A 24,009-nucleotide genomic window follows, 5' to 3' on the forward strand; every position below is an offset into this window, starting at 1 on the left:
AGTTCATTGTATTCAAAAGGCAAATGTTTGTTGTGGGACTATATGTAATGTCTACAGGGAGGAGACCTGACTAATGTAAACCCTAGGAAGTGTTGTGAGCTTCAGCTGTTTGAAACTGTCAACTTTTAAAGTTAAGTGAGTTTCTTAGGAAATATCTGGAGGGAGGGAATGTAAATTTTTCACCTCTGAACCTAATCTTTTGATGCTACCTCTTCAGGAGGGGACCTTTTGTCTTCTGATAACCTGTTGTGAGGCCAGATCAAATACCCAAAGGGTATAAGGAAGGGACTCTCAGATTCATGGGCATGATTGTTCTGAGGTAACACTGTTATGAACCTGTGACCAAACAAAACTGCCAGTGTGGGGGTTGAAGGACTGTTCACCTGCTAGAGCACTTGTTGAAGTTGGGAGTGATCTAGCTTATTGGCATGCATGTAGGTTCTTTTATTGTTTTTAATGTGTTTTCTCTCTGATGCTTTTACCTTAACAATAAATGTGTTTGCATAGAAACAACTGTGTGGTAAATTAAGTGTAGGCGATTACATTGTTTGTTATCTCTCAGAAGGCAAAGCAGGCCTGCTGAGGCAGTCTGATTTGCTGGGGAATTCACCTTGTCGGCAGGGAACTGTGCAGCATGGAAATACCCTGATCAGGAGGGAGAAAGAGACATGGGTCTGCACCCAAAAGAGGTGCTGGCTGGGGAGCTTACAGTGGGTGCCATTACTGGACCATGGAAAGGGAATACAGCAGCAGCATCCCTGAACTGGGATGGCAATGAGGTAGGTAGACCATGGGAATGCACCACAGCAGTGGCGGATTTGCCAATGGGGCCTGTGCCCAGGGGCCCCGGCCAATAGAGGTGCCCTTGTGCCTCAACGCACTCCCCCCGCCCAGACGCCTGCTGGGGAGCGGGGTTGGGGCATGGGGGCTGGCCCGACTCCCTGGCAGGAGTGCTGGGTGGGCAGAGCAGAGTAACCCCCCATGCCTCACCCCACTTCCCTGGCAGGAGCGCAGGGCCCCCACTTGCTCTGGGCCTGGCCCGGGGCTCCACAAAGGCTTGATCCACCCCTGCACCCCAGAAGCAGGAATCAGGAATGGAAACCAGCGCAACGACCGGGAAGAGGGAGACGCGCGGAGACGGAGCGCAGCAGTGAGGCGCCGCCGGCCACAGGAAACAGCGACAGAGCGCGCTGGATAAATGCCTCCGCAGCGTCCCCGCACTGTCCCGCCAGTAACTTACAGGGAGACCTGGACTAACCCCTCCTCGCCCTCCGTCACCGAGAGCACCCCAGAGGCTGCGGGGAGAAGTGGGTGAGGGAGGGACGCGTATGGGCTGGGTGCTGTAGCCTCGCAGAGGGGCAGCCGGTCAGACAGCGGGGAGGAGAGGGAAGGGTTAACACCGCAGGTGCCGCCGAAGGGCTTCCTTCCGCTCGCGCATGCGCACTAGCTCGGGATGGTTCGGCGAGGGTCACTGACTCACCGCCAGCACTGACAAGGACCCCGGCGCGGGCTGGGTGAGGTGAGGTGAGGTGAGGTGAGGTAAGGGGGGGGCGGCTCCCCGCCTGGGGCGACCCGGCATCCGACTGCCGCGGCCGGGTCGGTGTCAGCCGGCGGAGGACCCGGCCCAGCCGCGCCGCCGCGGGTCCCCGGTAGCCACCGAGCTGCGCCCCGCGGCGGAGGCTGGTCGCGCGGGCAGGCGGGTGGGGGTGCTGGGCCTGAGCGCAGGCGCGGCCCGGTTGGGGTTAAACTAGCGGGGCGGTTACCGAGCGGGATAGCGCCGGGCCGGGCCGGCGGTGTGTGGGAGTCCGCTCCGGGCGGGGGCTGCGGCTGCGGCGCGCCGGGGTTGTTCCGTAGCCAGCCCCAGCCGGCACTCGGGGTTTGAAACCCTTCGGGCTGCCCCCCGCTGTGACTGCTGCCCTCGGGAGTGCGGCCCCGGGATCCGGGGTGGCTCCGGAGTGGATTGAAGTAAATCAGAAGGGGGCGCTCCCGTTGCACAACAAGTGCCCACGCCGGGACTCGTGCCGGGCTCGTTATTCCAGAACAGCTATTTTGGTCAATTTCCATTTGCAGACAAGCCCCGAGTCACTCCCAGTAACACGCTCCCCTCTAGTGTCTCCCCAAAGACCCCCTCCAGCTGCACCCTGCCCGCCCCGCTCCCGCCCCTGTTCTCTTTTGGGGAACCTGAAATATGGCAACTTCACGCATTATCGTCATAGATCTTTACTGGCTATATAACTTTATTCTGCCTAATGCCGTTCCTACTAAATCCAGTAGCCTAACATGATTAGTGTTACATTTCTACAACTATCTTTATTATAAGTGCTGTGATATTTAACGATATTGACAGCATGCTCTTAATTCTGCCATGGAAAGAATACTTTGTATTGCATTGCTTTTTAGCAATCCCTTTCTCATTTTCAGGAGCAGTATTGATGGAGTGCAGTGGTGGATCCCTCAAGTTTAAAGCACTGTTCTCCAGAATAGGTTTTGGAGTACTAGGACTCTACTTTCTGTTTTAAATAAATAAATAAATAATCCCTGGAAATGCCAGAGGTTCCTACAGTTCACATAATATAGGGGGTCATACACTAATTTTATGTCATTAAAATTAATCTTATCTAAAAATATTGTATAGTACATTGTATAGTACACTGCTTGTGCAAACTTACCTAAATTATAATATTGATCATGTGTTTTCATACTGGTGCAGACTATCTTGAGGATGTAAAAGCATCTGTGTACTAAAGTAACTGCAATATTCTGTAAATTTTTCTATGTGGAATTTTTGAGGTGTCTGAGAGTGAAATGTATCTCCAAAATAGGCCAGTTGCTTATTTTGCACTCTGGTTTTAAAATGTCTGAAGGAATTTAACCCAAGGTTGCTTTAAAAATAGGCAGTTTTTCATCCAAAGCAAATTATGGTGAAAATTCTAACAATTTGAACTGAGCATTAGACATTGTCTAAAAACATGGTCTACATAACACCACTATGGCCCTGATCCTGCAAAGCCATATATTAGTGCTTAAGTTTATACCTGGTGAGTACTCCCATCAAAGTCACTGACTGCCCACCGTATGTAAAGTTAAGCACGCATGTACGTCTTTCCAGTTTCAGGGTCTGTGCTTAATAACATCTTGGATTTAATCTTGCCCGCTTGTTTTTAAAAGTATTTTAAAATAATAATGATATGAACTTTAAATTACCCAACAATACATGAACAACGCAAAGCTTTAGTGTTTTCATGAATTAACCCCTGTACTGTGGAGAACAGGCAAGCTTTCATTGTCTAGCATTTTTGTATGAGCATAAATTCCAGCAGAGAGGGGATGTTGAAGTCAGAAACAGGGAAAGTAGTGAGCTGTTGGTCAACAATTTTTGAGGACTTGTAAAACTTTCTATATATAGTAAAAGCTTTATCTGACACGTTGGGGGAATGGCGGGTGCTGGTTAGTCAAAAATTCCAGTTAACTAAGAATTATACTTACCAATGGAAGGAGGGAGTTTGGGTGTGGGAGAGTGCTCAGGGGTGGGGGTTGGAGTGCGGGAGGCGTTTAGGGGTGCCAGATCCAGGTGGTGCTCACCTCAGGTGTTCCCCCACAAGTGGCGACATGTCCCTATGCAGAGGCGTGGCCAGGTGGCTCCATGTGCTGCCTCTACCCACAGGTGCCACCCTCACAGCTCCCACTGGCCATGGTTCCTGGCCAGTGGGAGCTGCGAAGCCAGTGCATGGGGTGGGGGCAGCACATGGAGCCCCCGCGGCCGTTCCTCTGCCTAGGAGCAGCAGGGACAACCAGACCTCTGGCAACCCCATTGAAGATTTGTATTGGGAAATATCAGAAATGCCTATTTCTAGAACTTTCTGGTTAATGAAGTGCCAGATGACACAGCTTTTACTCTATTAAGTATTTGTGTTAACAAATCTACCCAGTAGGTACTGTACCTAGGATAAGATGGCTGATCCTTGGCAACAATGCATGGATTATGCAGTTACTTTAGCAAGAAAGGCTGGAGAGGTATGTAAATTTACTTATAAATTACTGTCTGTTTCTAGAGAAACTCATGTATGTCTCATAGGGGAATTTTACTTTTGGGTTTGCCCACATATTCCACCACTATATTTTGTCCAAAAAACCCAAAAACATTAGCATAATCTTCTAAAGCAAAATGGCATGAAGTTTGAAATAGGAAGATATCCTGTTCTCAACTGAAAAATCTATGCAACTCCTCAGGCTGATACTGAGCAATGATTTGTGGTTTATCCTTTCTCCTTGTTGCACAAACACCTTTGGTACCTTAAATTTGGTTTAAAAAGTTTCCCTTTAAGTTCCCTTGCTGCTGTAGCAGGCAACATTTCATTTGTCCCTCATACCACTGTCTTTTTGTCTGAACAGTTTTGTACTGTACTTCAGTATGCATGGCTACTGGCAGCATTTTCTCTGAGTGGTTTTTCAACAGTCCTGTGTCTCTCCTCACAGGAAGCCTGCTTCCACTATGGTGCCTCTCTAGCCCTTGGGCAGACAACTTGCCTTCTTCTTCCCTCCTCCCCCTTTCATTGAGGCTCTCTCCCTTGCCAGGAAACAGCTCCTGCTCTCTCACTATAGGTGGTTTGCCCCTCTGACTGTGGTCTAACATGGCAGGAGAGCAAGAAAAAGAGCTAGCAGATCTCTGAGGAGCCATGGGGTAGGGTGGATGGCCAGGTCTCCATTTCCTGCCTCTGCTTCTATACAATAGCCTCTTACAGTGCATGCAGGCGAGGGCATATGCCAGCCACACAGTCTTCAGAATCACAGAATATTGAAGTCCTTCAACTACCTCAGTAAATATTCCCTCAAACAAAGGTTCATCTCATTTCATTAGAAGTCCTCAATAGGATTTTCTTGGCTGGGAGGCAGATTCAGTCACATGTGCATGGCCTGGCCTGGAAATAACTTACCTAGGTGCAGCGTTTAGTGTTTCGTTACAACTTTGTAGCATTGTTAATGCTAAAATATTGTAAGAGTAAGAAATTTTAAAACAGCTCCTAAGAAACTGATGTTCCATCTTTAAATGAGATTACTTGCAGTACATAAAGTTAAGCATACATGTAAATTAGGATCAGATTATTACAGTCAGAAAAGAATAATGATGTGTTGGACTTTCCTGGATGCCAGAATAATTAGTATTTTCCTGAAGTTTCTTATAAACAAAATGATATTCCTTACAGGTAGTCCGGGAAGCATTGAAAGAGGAAATATCCATTATGGTTAAAAGCTCACCAGCAGATCTAGTGACAGTCACTGATCAAAAAGTGGAAAAAATGATTATTTCTTCTATAAAAGAAAAATATCCTTCTCACAGGTAAAACTTCTATTGATATTTTAATTGCTACTCATGGGAGAAGAGGAAATGGTGGGTGAAGGGATAAAGTATGGAGTCTTTTTTTTTTTTTTTTTTCTCTCAAGGAAATTTAATATGAGATTGCCGGGAAGTTAAGGAAGAACTCCATAACTTCAGGTGTTAAATATTTAAGTGGCACTTACTATAAGGTCCTGCAAAGTATTTCTGATTTTCTACTTCTACCTGACAGTGTTTAGTCATAGTATACTTTGTCGCAGGAAAAGGCCTTCTGGTCATACATGACCAAGAGTTGCACATATTCTCTTCAGAGTTTTTAATTATATCCCAGTTCTTCAGAAATGAATGGGAATTTCATATATTTTGCTTAATTGACGATCCTCCCCAAGGCAGCCTCCCAATTGACTTATTGTTTATGTTTAGTACAATTTACATAAAACAATTTTGCCAAAATTCCCTGTTGTCCTTTAGTTTCTTACATCCTTATGTGGTACTATGACCTCATGACACTGGACATATGGAAAAATGGTAAACCAGACTGCTCTAATAAGAAGAGAAACTTCAATGTTATGTCTAAAATAATGCTAAATTTTGTAAACTAATATTAAAGGATAGAAACATTTTTACTATCTCTACCAGTGTGCCTCCTTATCTCTAGTACCACAAATATCATTCCTCAACAGGTAGCCCTCCAGTTTGCTAAGATACCAATTGCAATTTAGCTGTTTTCAGATAAATTTCACAATAATTGCAGTTTAATTTTCAGGTTACATCTGGTTTTCTTTTAAGAACGATAAACATCACCCACTGCAAAGTTAAATTCTAACCTCTTTAACTATTCATGTTTTAAATATATTTTGGCTACTCTAGTTTCATTGGAGAAGAATCTGTTGCAGCTGGAGAAGGCAGTACCTTGACAGATAATCCCACGTGGATTATTGACCCTATTGATGGAACTACTAACTTTGTACACAGGTATATCTGTTTATTTTGTCCATGATTACTACTTAAATTGGGCGACATTTAGACTAGAATTTTTTTTTTTGCTGTTTTCTCTGGAACCATTTAAGTAACCATGTTTAATAGTATTTGCAATTGTGTTCATTGCATCTCTTTATATAGATCTTGAATTTCTTGCTTATATTTGATTAGAAACAGCCAGGCAAGTATTACCAGAGTAGCAGTACTTCTGCAAGTACTATAATGCTCCCAAATAGAATGCTTTCCAGCTGTAACCAACAGTTGGCATGCCTTGAGAGACTAGCATTATGTAGTATAATTAGTAGAGAGTTAGAAGAAAACAGCCATTTTGCTGCAAATATCAACCTGAAAGTTTGAAAGCAAAAGATGTAGTATTAACAAATAAACCCTATGTCAGGGGTAGGAAACCTTTGGCACGTGAGCTGATTTTCAGTGGCACTCACGCTGCCCGGGTCCTGGCTACCAGTCCGGGGGGGCTCTGCATTTTAATTTAATTTTAAATGAAGCTTCTTAAACATTTTAAAACCTTATTTACTTTACATAAAACAATAGTTTAGTTATATATTATAGACTAATAGAAAGAGACTTTCTAAAAACATTAAAATGTATTACTGGTACGTGAAACCTTAAATTAGAGTGAATAAATGGAGACTCGGCACACCACTTTTGAAAGGTTGCCGACCCCTGCCCTATGTAATTACAGTTGGCATTGCTGAGCCTGTTTGGTGGCGAAGGGTAGTAGCTGAAAAATTCAGACGACCACCCTGGATAGCTTACACCCTCCATATTTCCTCTATTATTACATGGATGGAGTACAACTAGGACTTTAAAAAATGTATAGTAACAAAAGAAACATAATATCTCAATTATAAATTAGTAAAATATTTTGTTTTGTTTTGAAGGTTTCCATTTGTGGCAGTTTCGATTGGCTTTGTTGTCAACAAAAAGGTATATTTATTTTATTACTTAACATCCAACAGAGAAATAAAATCAAATTCATAACATATTAACCACCACTCTCTATGTAAAACTGGCATTTCCACACTAATGGAAAAGAAACCTTTCTTCCTTGCAGATTGAATTTGGAGTTGTATACAGTTGTGTGGAAGACAAAATGTACACTGGCAGGAAAGGAAAAGGTGCATTTTGCAACGGTCAGAAGCTTCAAGTATCAGGACAAGAAGGTGAGTTGAACTGAGTAGCTTATTTTGGAAAGGGGATGAGGATGGAAATTCTTACATTTATTTTTTCCAGAATATAATTATTAGAAACCATTGATGTATAATGTCTCCTTTTCTCATAGCTATTCTTCACTCACATCCCTGCACAAATGTACACTTATTTGCCCATAGAGTGTAAGCCCTTTGAGGAAGGATCCCATATTTTGTTTTCTTTGAAGCACATAACATGCTTGTGAATGTTATAAAATAAAAATGAAATTTAGAAATTTGGGAGTTTTATCGCCTATATTTGTTAAACTGGTCTGTTTAGAAACAGTGACAAATCTACCAAAAAATTAGTCTTATTTCCGCCCTGAACCTGCAAAACATTTAAGTGTAGGCCTAACTTTAGTTGTACCACTGTTCACCTGTTTCTCAATTTACATGAAGTTAAGTCCATGTTTAAATACTTGGCTTCATCAAGACCAACGATTTGAAAAATGTTCTGATTCTTACCAAGAATCGCAATTTGCGACATAAGTAACCCCAGTGAACGCATGCATAAAGTGAGACTGGATAGTGCTGCCTTTTTTTTGGCTAAGTTTTTCTTCCTGTTAGTGTCTAGCCAAAAGTAGTTACTTCTATGCTATACTGAATATAAAGTGAACATGTGAGATGAATGTTTATTACAATGACCAATCAGTGAAAGTGCATGATATACTTAAATGCTTAAATATTGTCCTTATGTAAGTCAAACTATTGGGGAAAAAAATTGTCACTTTTTCCCTTCCCAGATATTACAAAATCACTTTTAGTAACAGAAATGGGATCTAACCGTGAACCAGAGACTTTAAAGATAGTTCTTTCTAACATGGAAAGGCTTCTCAGTATTCCTGTTCATGGGTAAGGTATTTTTTTAATTTGTTTTTCATCCTCTGCTTGAAGCTTGCACCAAACATGATTTTTAGGAAGGAAAATGGCAGTCAAACTCAGCTTTCTTTGCTGTAATTTTTTTTTTTTTAAAAAAAGGGATGATACAATTTAAATCAAGCTGTCTTGTGGCTTTTACCAAGAAACTGTACGTAAGAGACAAGATTTACGCAACATTGTTATTTATCCTGATGAGAGAGAGGCATGGACATAGTTTGACATCTATATTTGGAGTGGGGAGGCAGCTCCAGTCAGGCCAGTGGGATTGTGCGTGGACAGTGACCCATTTCAGATTAGGTGATTACAGGGGCTACTTAAGCACCTGAAAACTCTAGCTTTTTGCAGATAATAACTTAGAAATTAGCTGACAGGACCACTATATCTAATTCCTGTATAAAGAAAGAAAATTAAATAAAGGGACACTGATTAGGTTTAAAAAATTTCATGTATATTCTTACTTTGTTACTACTCTTGAATACAGCAATTGAAACAATTGTAGAAAAATCTAGATTATTTTCTATCATTTAAGCTACTTGCTTTTTTGCAGTTCACCAAGCTTGGAATAGATAATTTAACTTTTGGAAACACCCTACGAGGGCAAGGCCCTATGATTTTATACTGCACCTACCTGGGGCTCTAGATGTGTTACCCTAATACAAATAATAATAGACTAGAAACTGAGTTTAAACAGGAGTGAAACTGACACTTTCAAGTCATTTTCACTTCACTTCAAAGTCAGCTTACTTTCCAGAGGCTCTTAAACACAACACTGCAGTGATTGAGTTGCAGTTCTCACAGGAGAATATGTTTAAAACCAAACACTGAGAAAATTCCATATTTTAAAGTTGAGGAAAAAAAGGTCTTGTTTATTATTTAGAGTTTGTGTATGTGTGTGTATATGTATATATACCCTTTTTTTTTTTTTTTTGAAGTACCATTCTGTGTTTGGACACTGTGCCTCAGTTCCCATTGCTGTAAAATGGGAATAATAATACTTGCCTGCCTACCATATGGAATTTAAAGAATTAGATTGATATCTGTGGAGCAGGAACTGGGGGGTCTTAATGTTTTGTATGATGCCTAGCACAATCGGGGACTCCTACTGATTTAAGGTCTTTGGGCGCTACTGTAACATACCCACTGGTGGTAGCTGAAGGGGATTTACGTGGTGGGTTGGATGTCGGTGGAGTACATGTCGATCTCTGGATTGGCTAGAAGCACAGCTTTCATCCCCCACGAGCTCAGCACCTACTGGCAGAATTTGCAGCACAGCATGGACACATACATGTCCTTGAAGCTGCAACCACTAGTGGACATGACAGCACTGGACCAGTAGGGTCTGTTCCTGGCCTCTTCCCATGGAGAGGAGAGGTTACTCCCTGCTTCTCTGAGGGCTAACTGACTCCAAGACCCTTAGCTGCTCCTAGCCCCCCAGCCTTCTGCAGCTCCCCCTCCCTCAGAATCCTTGCACTAGGGACTGTTCCCTCTCAGCTGCTCCTCCCTCAAGACACAGCCCTATGCCCTCTCCTCTCCCTTCCCCCGAAGATTGACTCTCCTTCCCTCGCTCCCCCCAGGCTCCAACACCCCCACCACTGGGGGCGCTGTGCTTTGTTTCCTTCCCACTGCCACCATGGGGGACCCTGTGCTCTCCCCGACCCATCTCCACCATGGGGTATACTATGCTCCCCCACACACACCAGTAGGGACCCTGTGCTCCCCCTCCTTGCCTGCCCCACCCTCAGAGGCCTGCTCACTGCCCCGCTACTGTTGGTTCAGAGGATTGTCATTCCATATAGTCTCAGCTGCTGATTGGTGGAGGGGGATGGGATGCGTGAGCTAGTGCAGCAGAGGAGGAAACTGACAGGGGTGAATCCCCGGCTCCTGGAGGAAAGGACCTGACTGCACGGTGCTGCAGCGAAGAGCTCTTCCTGTGGCTGGGGTGTGCACCACGAGCAGACCTCTGGCACAAAACTCAGGGGTGAGCAGGAGCCCCCCCCATCCCTCTAAACGGTGGAAACAGTGGCCCTGTGTGGAGGAGGGCAAATTATGCACCTGCCTGATCTTGCAGTTTTGGGGGAGCAACCCTCCCCACGCCTCCCCAAATTATGCCCATGGAGAGAGGTACTAAATTTTGTAATCTCAGCTATTCTTACAGATCCTCATGGCTTTGTTTAAACCCAAGGCCTTGAATGAAAAAAACATGAATAGGAATTTACCTTGGAAAACCTTCTTAATTGATTATTATTTAGAAAGTAGGATATATAGTACAAAACCATGCCAATCAAAACAGCATTGCGGATTTAAAGACTTTGGTATATGCTTTACATTAAACGTTAAGTATCAGAGGGGTAGCCGTGTTAGTCTGGTTCTGTAAAAGCAGCAAAGAGTCCTGTGGCACCTTATAGACTAACAGACGGATGCATCCGAAGAAGTGGGTATTCACCCACGAAAGCTCATGCTGCAAAACGTCTGTTAGTCTATAAGGTGCCACAGGACTCTTTGCTGCTTTTACTAAACGTTAGTTTCTCTGATCTAAAAAGTATCATTTTATACGGGATTCTAAAAACTAAGTCTTCTATTTTTTTCTGAAATCATGTCTCTGTACCAGAAGGTAGAAAACATTTGAAAAAGTCATGTGAAATCATAGAAACTAGATACAAAGATGATCTATCAGGTTATCTAGGTTCCCCTTCTCTGATGTAACTAGAGAAAAATCAGGAGGTAAAAAACTAACTTCTATGTAGAGCTTTTCAGATTTTTTTTTTTTCCCCCTGCGGACAAAAAAAATTCAGCCATGGACTGTGGGGTTTTCTTTTTGGTTTTTGGCCAAAAAAAATTTCCACAAAAATTCCACAAGCCAGTTTTCCACAGCTAATTTTTTTTTATCATAAACACAACTTCAGTGACAGGTTTCAGAGTAGCAGCCGTATTAGTCTGTATCCGCAAAAAGAACAGGAGTACTTGTGGCATCTTAGAAACTAACTAATTTATTTCAGCATAAGTTTTCATGGGCTACAACTCAGCCCACAAAAGCTATACTGAAATAAATTTGTTAGTCTCTAAGGTGCCACAAGTACTCCTGTTCTTTTTACAGTTTCAATGGATACTTTTTGACCAGCCTTACTTTATATATATATCTTGCTTAAAGGGTCCAGTCATGCACAGGGCCGTAACCCGGGTGGGGCCAGCAGGGCAGCCGCGCAGGGCACAAAATAGTGGAGGCAGAAAAATGATGATGAAAAACGATAGGGGTGCAAATATGCTTGCTCACCCAGGGCGCTAAAATGCCTAGTTACAGTTCTGGTCATGCAACTTTTATTCACACAAGTACTCTTACTGAGTTTAGTGGGAATATTTACCTGAGTAAGGATTGCAGGATTGGGCCCAGAGTACCGACCAGGAACTATCCTTTCTTCCAGGATTCTTAGGCTCCTTTCTGATTCCTTGAGCACATATGCCATTCATACTTCCACAAAGATTTTTGATATCATGAAACAAGGTATCACCTGTCTGCACTTGAATACAGATTTTAGCTTTTCTGTGAAATGAAGAGTATCAGAGGGGTAGCCATGTTAGTCTGGTTCTGTAGAAGCAGCAAAGAATCCTGTGGCACCTTATAGACTAACAGACGTTTTGCAGCATGAGCTTTCGTGGGTGAATACCCACTTCTTCGGATGCAAGTGGTGGAAATTTCCAGGGGCAGGTATATATAAGCAAGCAAGAAGCAAGCTAGAGATAACGAGGTTAGATCAATCAGGGAGGATGAGGCCCTGTTCTAGCAGTTGAGGTGTGAAAACCAAGGGAGGAGAAACTGGTTCTGTAATTGGCAAGCCATTCACAGTCTTTGTTTAAGACCCAAACCCAAGAAAGAAACCAACAGGACTCCACTGGCTATCACATACAGTCCCCAGCTAAAACCCCTCCAACGCATCATCAGGGATCTACAACCCATCCTGGACAATGATCCCACACTTTCACAGGCCTTGGGTGGCAGGCCAGTCCTCGCCCACAGACAACCTGCCAACCTGAAGCATATTCTCACCAGCAACTGCACACCGCACCATAGTAACTCTAGCTCAGGAACCAATCCATGCAACAAACCTCGATGCCAACTCTGCCCACATATCTACACCAGCAACACCATCACAGGACCTAACCAGATCAGCCACACCATCACCGGTTCATTCACCTGCACGTCCACCAATGTAATATATGCCAGCAATGCCCCTCTGCTATGTACATCGGCCAAACTGGACAGTCTCTAAGGAAAAAGATAAATGGACACACATCAGACATTAGGAATGGCAATATACAAAAACCTGTAGGAGAACACTTCAACCTCCCTGGCCACACAGTAGCAGATCTTAAGGTGGCCATCCTGCAGCAAAAAAACTTTAGGACCAGACTTCAAAGAGAAACTGCTGAGCTCTAGTTCATCTGCAAATTTGACACCATCAGCTCAGGATTAAACAAAGACTGTGAATGGCTTGCCAATTACAGAACCAGTTTCTCCTCCCTTGGTTTTCACACCTCAACTGCTAGAACAGGGCCTCATCCTCCCTGATTGATCTAACCTCGTTATCTCTAGCTTGCTTCTTGCTTGCTTATATATACCTGCCCCTGGAAATTTCCACCACTTGCATCCGAAGAAGTGGGTATTCACCCACGAAAGCTCATGCTGCAAAACGTCTGTTAGTCTATAAGGTGCCACAGGATTCTTTGCTGCTTCTGTGAAATGAAGAGTGTGGAGGCCAAGAATTAATTAATAAAGGTTTGAAGGGATCTTAATGTATGTTAGCTAATTAGCAGAGGTTAAGCTGTTACCCTGTATCTGGTGCAGAGTGAATTGTGTGAAAAGTCGTTACGACCTTGTGAATTGCAGTCTTGTTTTCTGTTCTGGTATTGCAGACAAATAAGATAATGAATAGGCTTATGTATAAACAAATGCAAATGTTTACTTTTACTGTCTGCAAGTATGCTAACCATGGTCTGCTAGAAAGGTATAAAGATTGTTATGATTGTTTACTAATTGAGAGAGATCTGTTCAGGACAAGGGGCAACCCAGTTCCTGACACTCTCTCCCTCTTGTGTTCACTAGAGTATTATAATAAAGTATTTGTTTTTGCTGCACCTAAACATAAGCGAGAACTGAGTTTTCTTCGACAAGAGTTAAACTACCTTTGCTCAGGGCTAAGATCATATGCTGCCCAACACCAAAACGCTAAACATCCCCCCACAACCTGTATGTTACCCCCAATGACACAATAACTGACGCTTCAAACACTTTGTATCGTTTATTTTAAATATTCTCTAATAAAAATTTAAATCTGTTCAATTTTGAATCTTCACTTTGAAGTTCTAAGGTGCCAGCTATATGCTGTTTGTAAATCAAGGGTCACAAAGGATTAAGCTCTTGCCGTGACTTGAGCTTTATATAACAATTCAATCTATATTTTATTGATAACTGTCTGATATATGAAAATATGTGATATCTGACAAGTTCACTAAAAGGTAATTGTACAACTTGTTCAGGGGCAATAATGCTGATAAGAGTACTGTGAATATGAAACAGAAAAGAATATTGAAAATGTCCTCTTTATAGCTGATTTACATTGCATAGTTGTGTTTTTGTGAGAATTACGTTTACATATTTGCAAAAGTCAAGAAAGCTTCTTATTGACTCAATTGTGAAAGCTAAGTAACGTTTCCAATCAGAGAACAATTTAAATTGCACACTAATTAGCACTCACAAAGCAAAGTGGACTATCCATTATTTCAAAAGTGGATATTTTTAATAATGTTTATCTTGGGTTATTTAAACCCACCACATGCTTTCACCTTGAAAGCGATTTCCTTTAAATTACTTAATTACTCCTTCTTTTTAACACTAGTTAACTGAAATCTGAGAATGAATGCATGCACACTTGTTTGCAATTAAGATAAAAAATAAGCAGGAGAAAACAGGAATGAATATATACTGGATTATTTCTCACAAGTACTATGCTTTCACAATAGCCTTAGTTTCCTTCTTTGCTTTATTCACGCTGGCTGGTATACACTGTCTGGTTAGTTTTAATATTTTGATGTTCCTGTAAACTACTCTCAGTTAATGAATCTCTGTATCTGTTTTAGGATTAGAGCTGTTGGTACAGCAGCTGTAAACATGTGCCTTGTGGCAACTGGTGGAGCTGATGCATATTATGAGATGGGCATTCATTGCTGGGATATGGCAGGAGCTGGAATTATCATTACTGAAGCAGGTGGAGTGCTGCTGGATGTATCAGGTAAATGAAGGGAACCTTCAGGAAATTGGTGGGGGGGGGTTGTTGTTTTTTTTGGTAAGGTGGACACTTTTGAAACTGAGGTATGGAGAACATTGGAGTGTATGGGTATTCTCGTGCTCTTTTTTTATCAACCACCTGGCAAACCATAATGAGGACCCATATCAGTAAGATTTTCAGCCATTCTATCATCTGGGTGGTTCTTAACTCTATTAAACAGTGTTTCCATCAAATTAATGCACAGGGATAGTTGTAACTTGTTTTATCCTTTAGTTCACTTAGCAGAAGTTCTTGCTTACTAGCATTGAGTCTCTTGCAGTAGAATGATTTCCTGTTAGGATATGAAAGTAAATAATAAGTCTGAATTCTTCTCCCAGGTATTAATGTTAGGTACCAGCTGAACTCAATGAGACTTGTGCATGCTTATCCAGGGGCAGAACTTGATCTGAACTAATTATATTGGCTAAATACACCTCTACCCCGATATAATGCTGTCCTCGGGAGCCAAAAAATCTTACTGCGTTATAGGTGAAAGCGTGTTATATTGAATTGCTTTGGTCTGCCGGAGTGCACAGCCACGCCGTCTCTCTCTCTCTCTCGCCTCTCCCCCCCACCCCCCAGCGCTGCTTTACTGCATTATATCCGAATTTGTGTTATATCAGGTCGCGTTATATCGGGGTAGAGGTGTACTTACAATTTTTCTGTGCCAATATAATAACTTTGGCAGAATTAAAAAGTGAAATGGTGCTATACATTCAACCACAAAGACAGTAAAACCCTTCCATGTTTGGGTAAGTGATGGCAAAAGAGGCTTCAAAGAAAGTGAAGAATGTCTAGACCCACACTAAGGGATGATAGCGCTCCCACCCATCTCCATGGTCATGGTGGTCCCTATTTCTGATGGCCATTCCTGTGAAGTGCAAGGGTCAATTTCTAGTTTTACCTCAATGATAGGGTCAAATTGGGGGCATGCAGGATTTACACCAGCCACAGGGCTGAAGTCGCCCCAGTGAAACATCTCTTTAGCCACTCTGTGGGTTGTGTGGAGGATGCCTTCCTAATCTCCTTCAGCACACAGCTTTGTTGTTCTGTCTTTTCCCTGATTCATTTCTCACCAAATCCTTTACTGTTCCTCCAAACTAAAAATCACATGTATGTGATTTCTAAGTGAAACATGTTAAATGTCTGCTGCTTCCCTTATGCAACCATTAATATAACACATTTCTAGTATTGTTAGGGGGTGCTCAGTATAAGCCAAGTAGAGTTAGGACCCCATCCCCTTTGGCAGCATTTCCCAAGGTTGGGTAGCATGGAGAATTTGGTTGCTATATACATGAATGAGCCACTGGATTGTGTTTTACATTGTTAGTGTTGAGAATTTGATTTTACACACTGTAATATATTAATTTTTTTAATATTTGGATTTGTTAACACATTTTCTGCTAGACTAAGTATTGCATTTTGATAGTTGATCTTATGGCTTATTTTTTTCAAGATTAAAATTCTTCTAAGACTACGAGCCAATTATGTTGTTGACTTTGTTTCTAGGAGGACCATTTGATTTGATGTCACGAAGAATAATTGCTGCAAGTAGTCGAGCCATAGGAGAGAGAATAGCCAAAGAGCTTCAGATAATCCCCCTACAAAGAGACGATGCCACAAACTGAATACCGCAACTACACTTAAGTGTGGTAATACTAAGTTTGTCAACAGTTGTCACATACTCTGGGAATTTAGAAAATCACTTCCCACATAAGGTCACATGTTGCACTTAAATGAGTAGTAATATACTTCTACTGAATATAACTTATTACAAATTAATTTCTAAATAGGGTTTTGAAATCAGACCCATTTGAAACTGTTATAGAACTTGTTCTAACAAAGTTTGCGGTTTGTGTAAATAAAACATCAGTTTTATATTTCCTATATAGTAATATAGCTGCTTAAATGAATTCAAGGAAAAAAGGACACAATCCCATAAAAGTAATATTTAAAATTTATATAGCGCACTGGAAGAGAGCAACTAATGCTCTAAGTCATATGTTACAAAGAGAAAGTTGATTGCTCCTGGTTCCAATTTTCTCGTGGTTTCCCCCAATATGATCAAGGTTGATTGTTGCTTATGAGATTTTCATATGAAGCCTCTAAATTTTTACAGTGCTATCAGTCGGTCCAAAAGTTCTCACTGGTGAAGGAAATGTAGAAGTAGATCACATGATCCCAGACCTCACTTTAGAGACAGTGGCATTTAGTTTTTGGCACACTTCAGGTCACTTGTATATTATCACTGTGGAAGAGTGATTCAACAATGATTTCAGTTGCTATCGCAGGGAATGTTTAGAGAAATATCTACAGAAAAGAAGTCACATTTATTTTTTAGACTTATGTGCCCATTGCTTCTATAGACATAATTGACCTCTGTTCCTAAAAAATAAGATGTAATGTGGAAGAAGAAAGCTCTGTATGCACCTCCTGTCATGCCTTCAGGCAAAAGTCTGAGAAATGAAGTGGGTTTTATGCTAAATAGTTAAAAGCAAGACCATAAGCTGAATGGGTCCATTGGTTTCAGTTGATGCTGCCTCTTGCATATTCTCTATTTGATGTGTGTGTAGCTCCCATTAACTGTTTAGGGGATTTACTCATACATTTCCAGGGGAGAATCTACCTCAATGTCTAAATACAATTTGAAATCCAAAAGATTCTCATAACTTATTAACTCTCATTAACCTACCTCCCAAAAAACCAAGCCTCCCCACCCATTTTAATTAAAATTAAGCCAGTAGTCCAGATTTTCATCTTAATTATTATTTGATAGTTATGACAGTAATGACCAGTCAGGATCAGGGTTCTGTTGTGCTACATACTGTATAAGCACATATGAGGGCATAGGTCGAGCCCTAAAATTTACAATTAAAGAAATTACCTTATTTTAAATCTTAATGCTAATTTTTCAAAGCCTTAGGGTTAGTTGTTCTTTGCAGTCTGTGTTATTTTTAGAATTATGTTGATACCAGTGGGTACATTGAACAGTTACTGTACATTTTAGAGTAAAATTTAGTCAGTTTGGGGACCGATTAATAACTAGGGCCAAAAATTTCAGAAGTGTCCTCTAATTTTGGATGTCTAATTGAGACACCCCAAGTTATGATCACTTTTGAAAATATGTGGTTCTTTTTTATTTCTTAGTGTGGAAAAAGGTGTTTTGTATCTTAAAATACAAGCACCAGCAGGTATCTTGATAAATTTCCTTGGAACTTGTACCAGTTATGTTTTGCTAGTTTTACAGAAATGTTTAATTAGAAATGCCAGTGCCATGCCAACTTTAAACAATTAGCCCTAGTGAGAAAAAGAATTGCATGATAATTCAGGGGCTAAGGAGAAGGAACTCATTAGAGTTTCATTTCCTGGGGGCCCTGTAGGAAAAAAATAATCAAAACCTTTTGAACTTCACCACAGCTTCATTGTTTTTAAATCTAAGATATGAATGTGATGGTAGGTCTGCCCAATATATTATCTCTCTGGGTTTTTGTGAGGAGTTTGAGTGTGAAATATGAACTGTGCAGAAGTTCTGATGTTAAACTGATTTGTTTTGTAAAATGGAAATGTATAAATTAGTACTTGATGTGAGAAATGTCTGCAATAATAAAAGGAAAAAAGATTGCTTTATTAGTGGATCGTCTGAAAAGGTTCTGTACATATTTGGTTTGTTAGATATTTTCATTCTGTCTTTCAAAATGCCAAAGGCGTTTAGACCATATTACAGACAAAATTGTTGCTGGCCAATTTTGATTAATATTAAACTCTTTTTAATTATTAAAAAAATAAAAAGTCAAACTAGCAAACTTTGTATTCTGAAAAAAACAATGAGGAGTCCTTGTGGCACCTGATGAAGTGGGTTATAGCCCACAAAAGCTTGTGCCCAAATAAGTTTGTTAGTATCTAAGGTGCCACAAGGACTCCTCATTGTTTTTGCTGATACAGACTAACACGTCTACCCCTCTGAAATTTGTATTCTGATTATACCTTTAAAACTCAGATGGCCGCTGTGTGTGTGTGTGTGTGTGTGTGTGTGTGTGAGAGAGTCTGCCTACTTAACAATCTATCACATATTTACAAGAGATAGTAACTACCAGATTTATGACTCCATTTCCTCACTCTTAGTTAGAAGGAATACCCTTCTGTTCCCTCACTCCCTGTCCAAATGTCCCAGTTGCAGCCACAGACTTTCAGTTAGGACTGCATGACTACTCCTTCATGCAAATAGTTACATCTGACCATGGGTGGGTTCCTACACAGTTGATCAGTTAAGCATAATACCAATCAAAATCATTTTGACTGAAATAAGAAGCTTAAAGATGTTGTACAGCCCATGCTTTTTTATTGGGTAACAATTTCACTGTGGAGAACAGTAAGGCAAGTGAAGCATCCCTTACACTAGAGTTTCCCATGCCAAATGTGATCCTGGGTGGGGAACAAGACTTCCTCTCTCTCAGCTGGGTGGGAGGAAGGGAAAACCAAAGTACAACAGCAACAGTGAGGTGTAGGAGCAAATCCTTATGAGAAGGGATGAGGTAGTTTTTATTTGAATATTCCTGGTTGTCTGGCTCAATGAGAGCCATTCTTCTCTCATGTGACTATGTAGGGGAAGTTACTTAATCTTCTGAAGTGCTGCCTGCTGGAGGTGGAGAGCCTAGAGCTATGTACAAATTCCTTGTGTTAAATAATCCACTTCCCTATTTTCACTTGGATGGTAGGCTGGTGCTATTCAACCAGCCTGTGTTGTTTTGTGACCTCAGAGGTGATAAACATTTTTTCTGGATTGGGTCATAAAATGACTTGTACTTGAAGAAAAAAGGAAAATCTTTAAAATATAACTCTAGCTCATGCTCTTTGTATACAGTATTTAAGTAATATATAGACAAATAGTATGTGTTTCAATGTGCCTGCCTGAACGCTAGATGGCAGCTGGACCTAGAAAATACATTATAGTGCAGGGTACCTTTTGAAAGATAGGTTGTTCCTATTTCTGTTGTCCTTAAAGTGGATGGCAATAAGAGCATTTCTGAACCCGGATCTGAAGGAGAGCTCTGTGGAGCTCAAAAGCTTGTCTCTTTCACTAACAGACCGTTCAATAAAAAATATTACCTCACCCACCTTATCTTTCTCATGATAGTTATTCAAAATACCTAGAAATCAAAGAAGTGAGGATTTGGACCACGTGTGTTGCTGAGGAATATGGAAAAATAATTTTTTCACAATACTAGCATGAACATATCCCCCTCCTGTTTTAAAAAAGTACATGTATTGATATATTGAAAGATAGTGATGTTTTTGCAAGTAATCAATCTTAAAATAAGAAACACCTTTGATCTGTACTGTATGTACATAACCTCAAGACATAGATCTAGGGATACAATGCAGATACAATTAATTGAGTTCTGATAATTTATATCCCATGTGGAGATGTACCTGTTAAATTGCCCAAAGGTCAATAGAGAGCATCAAACTCGATGAGAAATATTTAGCCAAAAATATGCTGTAATGAGTTAACACTAGTTCCTACTATCCTTGTCTGTGCCTTCATGTACCCTGTTTCTTGCTGGGCTGTCCCAGGACTATGTCTTTGGGGTTAGTTCTGAGCAATTTTAGTCTCCCCCACGCCGTAGTTCACTCTGAAGTTCAAGCCTCTGCAACTTGTAAACATTTCTCCGTGGCTATTTGAAAGCTTATGAGGGAGGAGAGATGGGCTGGGGATTGTGGGCTTAAGACCCCTTGGGTTCAATTTGCCATGGTATCTATCTGAGTGAAGAAATGGGCACAGGGGGCTAGTTGTGGCTCCCTGATCCTGCACTGCCCAGTCTTGCTTGAGTTAAAGCTGCTCAAGAGCTACCTACATGACTTCAACCCAGTGAGTATCAGCATAGTGGAACTCTGTTCCACCACAGCCTCCCTCTGCCCCTAACTCTTCCAACAAGACCCCTATACTTGGAGGTGGGAGTGAAGAGCTAGCACAGAAGGCAACTGAAGTGCTCCCATCAGCTTTTCTCCAGCAATGAGTGCTCCTAAGATAGGGAAATTAGTCGCTATTTCTGTCCCCTTTGCTCTTAGCCGTGCAAAGTGTAGATAGTGAATCAGAGGATCTGGCCCCTGGACTCAGCAATTGAGTATTTTTGGCTGAGCAAAGCATGGCCCTATATTCAACTTGATGGCATTTGTGTTTGTCTGTATCTATGTAACAAAATACCTTTTAAAATTACCTGTTTCTGAGTCATTGACAACTCATAATAAATGCTTATGGGTCAATGTCCTAACAGATAATGCACAAGAAGGGAAACTCTTTTCTGTCTTGCCACCGACCACCAAATCACACTAAGAAATAAGATGACCAGTTCCATAGGGGAAAAAAAGCTGAGTGACCATTGGAGACTTTAATCTGAGTGATATATGTTGGCGGTCTCATGCTGCCAGTACTAAAACATCCTTGGAAATTGTAAATATTATAGATGCCAGTGTCCTAACTCAAAAAGTGTTGCATCCAACATCGGGGGATTTGATATTAGACCTCATCTTGACAAATAAAGAACTGATCATAGTGGTAAATTAGTAGTAGCTTGTGTACAAGTGATCAGGACATGGGAACAGAATAAAGTCCCAAACCGGTAATATATGGAGAGAGAGAGATTAGGTGCTTTCAGAATGCCAATTTCATAAAGATGAAAACAACTATGAGCCAAATCATTGAGAGAGAGAATTTAAACAGAAAAATGTGAATGATAATTGGGAATTGTTTAGGAACGTTTTACTAGGTGTCCCAAAAGCTAGAATCAAGAAGGAATAAGCCAGGTTGGTTAAAAAAAACCAACCTGGCTTAGAAGACAGTTATTAAAAAAACAAAAAACCCACCAATATATAACAAAAGAAATGGGAAATTAATGGTAATGAATATAAATCAGAAGCTAGGTACTAAACCTAGATACTTAAACAACAGGTACTAAAGATAGACGTTTTAAAATCAGCATATCTGGATAACTTATGTCCAAGAGTTTTACAAGATCTTGCCAAGGAACTCACTAGACTCTTAATGTTGATTTTCATTAACTCTTGGAACACTTGATCGTAGTCTTTAAGTAGCTACACGAAGAACAAAATTTTGATAATGGGCTCTTCAGTCTAGCAGAGAAAGGTGTAGCATGATCCAATGGCTGGGAGTTGAAGCTAGACAAATTCCGACTGGAAATAAGGCACAAATTTTACAAAGAAGGGTCCTTTCTCATCGGAATAATATACCATCAGTGGCAATTTTAAAATCAAGAGTGGATTTTTTTTCTAAAAGATGTGCTGTAGTTCCAACAGGAATTAATTCAAGGTTATACAGGAGATCAGATGAGATGATCACAGTGGTCCAGTCTGTCCTTATAATCTATAAATAGATCTATGAAAACACCATTTGTTCAATTCCAAAATTTCAGGCAATGTTCTAGGTATCAATGGGCAGAACCCCACTGATTTTGGTGAACGCCAAAAAAGCCTGATTTCTGCTAAATTCAGGCCCACTGAATGTCCATTTGGTGCTGCAGGCCAATGGAGCTTTCTGATGCCCTCTGCTGCTGCCTATACATATCACAGATAGCAGATTCCTAGAGGGTTGCACTTTTCATTGTTCATGTAGGCCAAGTGCTTTGTGTTATCCAACTTTTTAAGTGCAAATGGAGGCCTGCCTGGAGGGGGCAGGATGGAGTTGGGAGCGGGTGTGAGGGGGCAAGGCCGAAGTTGGGAGTAGGGGGCTGACTGGAATGGCAGTGAGGATCCCAGCTTTGGGGGAGCAATGTGAGTATGGGGGCCTAGCCAGAGGAGTGGGCGAGGGCCTGGCTGGTGGCTCTATTGGGTGCAAAGGGACCAGTTGGGTGTATGGCTCAACCTACATAAGCAGAGAAGCGTGTGACCATCTAGCCTTAATAGTTCCCCCATCCTTTCTCAAATCTCACCCTATTAAATGATCATTAAATAGATCAGGAGAGATCACAGAGGTGTTAGTGCAAGCTCAGAGTTTGCCAGGGCTCTATCATAGGTAGGGAAAGTAAACAAGTTTCAGTGGAGTAAAACCAAAAAGCAGTTTATAACTGTGAATAAATCAAGAAGGCTTTACCAGTCTTGGGAATCTGTTATAAATGAATAACAGACTCCGATTACTAGGGCTTTGCACTAGCCTCTGTGGGCAAAGGACAAAGAAATGTTTGTTGGGTTTGCCCCAGTACCGAAAGGTGAACGTTACAAAAGTTCCCTTTACTTCTGCTTCACTGTACATGTAATTACAACCAGCATTCTGAACTCTCACATAGGAAAACACATTTAGAAGATAGCAGTTCCTAATAGTGTTAGAGGTTCCTGTTTCAATATTTACTCTAAGGCCATTAATAATATATTAGCACAGAGTGGCCAATTGTACTGCCCTTTATTCATGTACCTCAGTTGGCTAAACATGTATAAACGTGATTGTTAATGACAAACTACTGTAGCAGAGAGAGAGAGGATAAAAGCCCTCATTCTGTAGATACTTAGCTCTTAATATGCCTTTTTGTTGGAGACAGAACAAACACTAATGTAAATATTGCCCATCAAAAGCCATTTAGCTGTTTGAAACTGAAAAAACATTGGCATTCAGTCCAATAAATAACAGTTACAAAAGAAAATAAAATTTCCACTCTTCGGTATTTTTGTCTATATAGTCAACTGGGCCTCTTGCTCCCACTATGACCGGCCACCCTCCGCCAGGCCCTCATCCCCTACTCTGCCCAGCATCCCCCACCTCCAGCTGTGCCTTTCATCACAGTAGCTAAACACCATGGAAAATGAATAAGTAGTGGCGTCTATAACAACAAGGGTGTTCTTTCTGTGGGCCAGTGTCTGAAGTGTGTAATGCCATTTGGCACCTCCAGAAACTGCAGCCTAGTTCTAACCTGAACCCAGCCCTTCCTTGTTCAGCAGATGGCATTGCCAGTGGAACTCGTAGGAAATTCTACAATCAGATGGTTTTCCATCTGCAAATGCTGATTTGTCAAAAGCAAAATCTTTCACAGAAATGTGCTGATTTTGATGACTCTTCTTACAAATCACAGACAGGGTTTGAAACTTGCCTGCCTGGTTTTCTGCCAGCTTGCCTGTCAGTCTCCTCAGCAACCCACCAGAAGGATTGTCCCAGTACCAGGGACCCTGGGGTTTCTAGGGTCTACAGCTCTGTGGCAGCCCATCATGCCACTGCTTTGGGGTTGGAGACCCTAAAGCTTATAGGGCTCCCTGCTGTGGCTTCTAGGCTCCCTGTTGA

General features: G+C 41.4%; 1 protein-coding gene across 9 annotated transcripts; it reads left to right on the top strand.

Annotated features, from left to right (window-relative positions):
- Window positions 1-1,362: 1,362 nt before the first annotated feature.
- IMPA1 (inositol monophosphatase 1) lies at window positions 1,363-18,356 on the top strand. 9 transcript variants are annotated; one of them, XM_045006506.1, is made up of 10 exons: window positions 1,374-1,519; window positions 2,422-2,484; window positions 3,930-4,014; window positions 5,205-5,338; window positions 6,206-6,310; window positions 7,219-7,264; window positions 7,392-7,500; window positions 8,271-8,379; window positions 14,539-14,690; window positions 16,236-18,356. In XM_045006506.1, the coding sequence occupies exons 3-10, from the start codon at window positions 3,952-3,954 to the stop codon at window positions 16,352-16,354; spliced, it is 837 nt and encodes a 278-aa protein (XP_044862441.1). In that variant the 5' UTR covers window positions 1,374-1,519; window positions 2,422-2,484; window positions 3,930-3,951; the 3' UTR covers window positions 16,355-18,356. The 9 variants fall into 9 exon arrangements, 7 of the variants coding, with proteins under 7 accessions (XP_044862441.1, XP_044862442.1, XP_044862439.1 ...); XR_006577093.1 differs by lacking the exon at window positions 2,422-2,484 and having other exon boundaries at window positions 16,236-16,439; window positions 16,846-18,356; XM_045006504.1 differs by lacking the exon at window positions 2,422-2,484 and having other exon boundaries at window positions 1,376-1,519; window positions 16,236-16,378; window positions 16,846-18,356.
- The last annotated feature ends 5,653 nt before the right edge of the window (window positions 18,357-24,009 follow it).

The sequence above is a fragment of the Mauremys mutica genome, chromosome 2 (genome assembly GCF_020497125.1).
Source record: "Mauremys mutica isolate MM-2020 ecotype Southern chromosome 2, ASM2049712v1, whole genome shotgun sequence".
In the NCBI taxonomy this organism is placed as follows: domain Eukaryota; kingdom Metazoa; phylum Chordata; order Testudines; family Geoemydidae; genus Mauremys; species Mauremys mutica.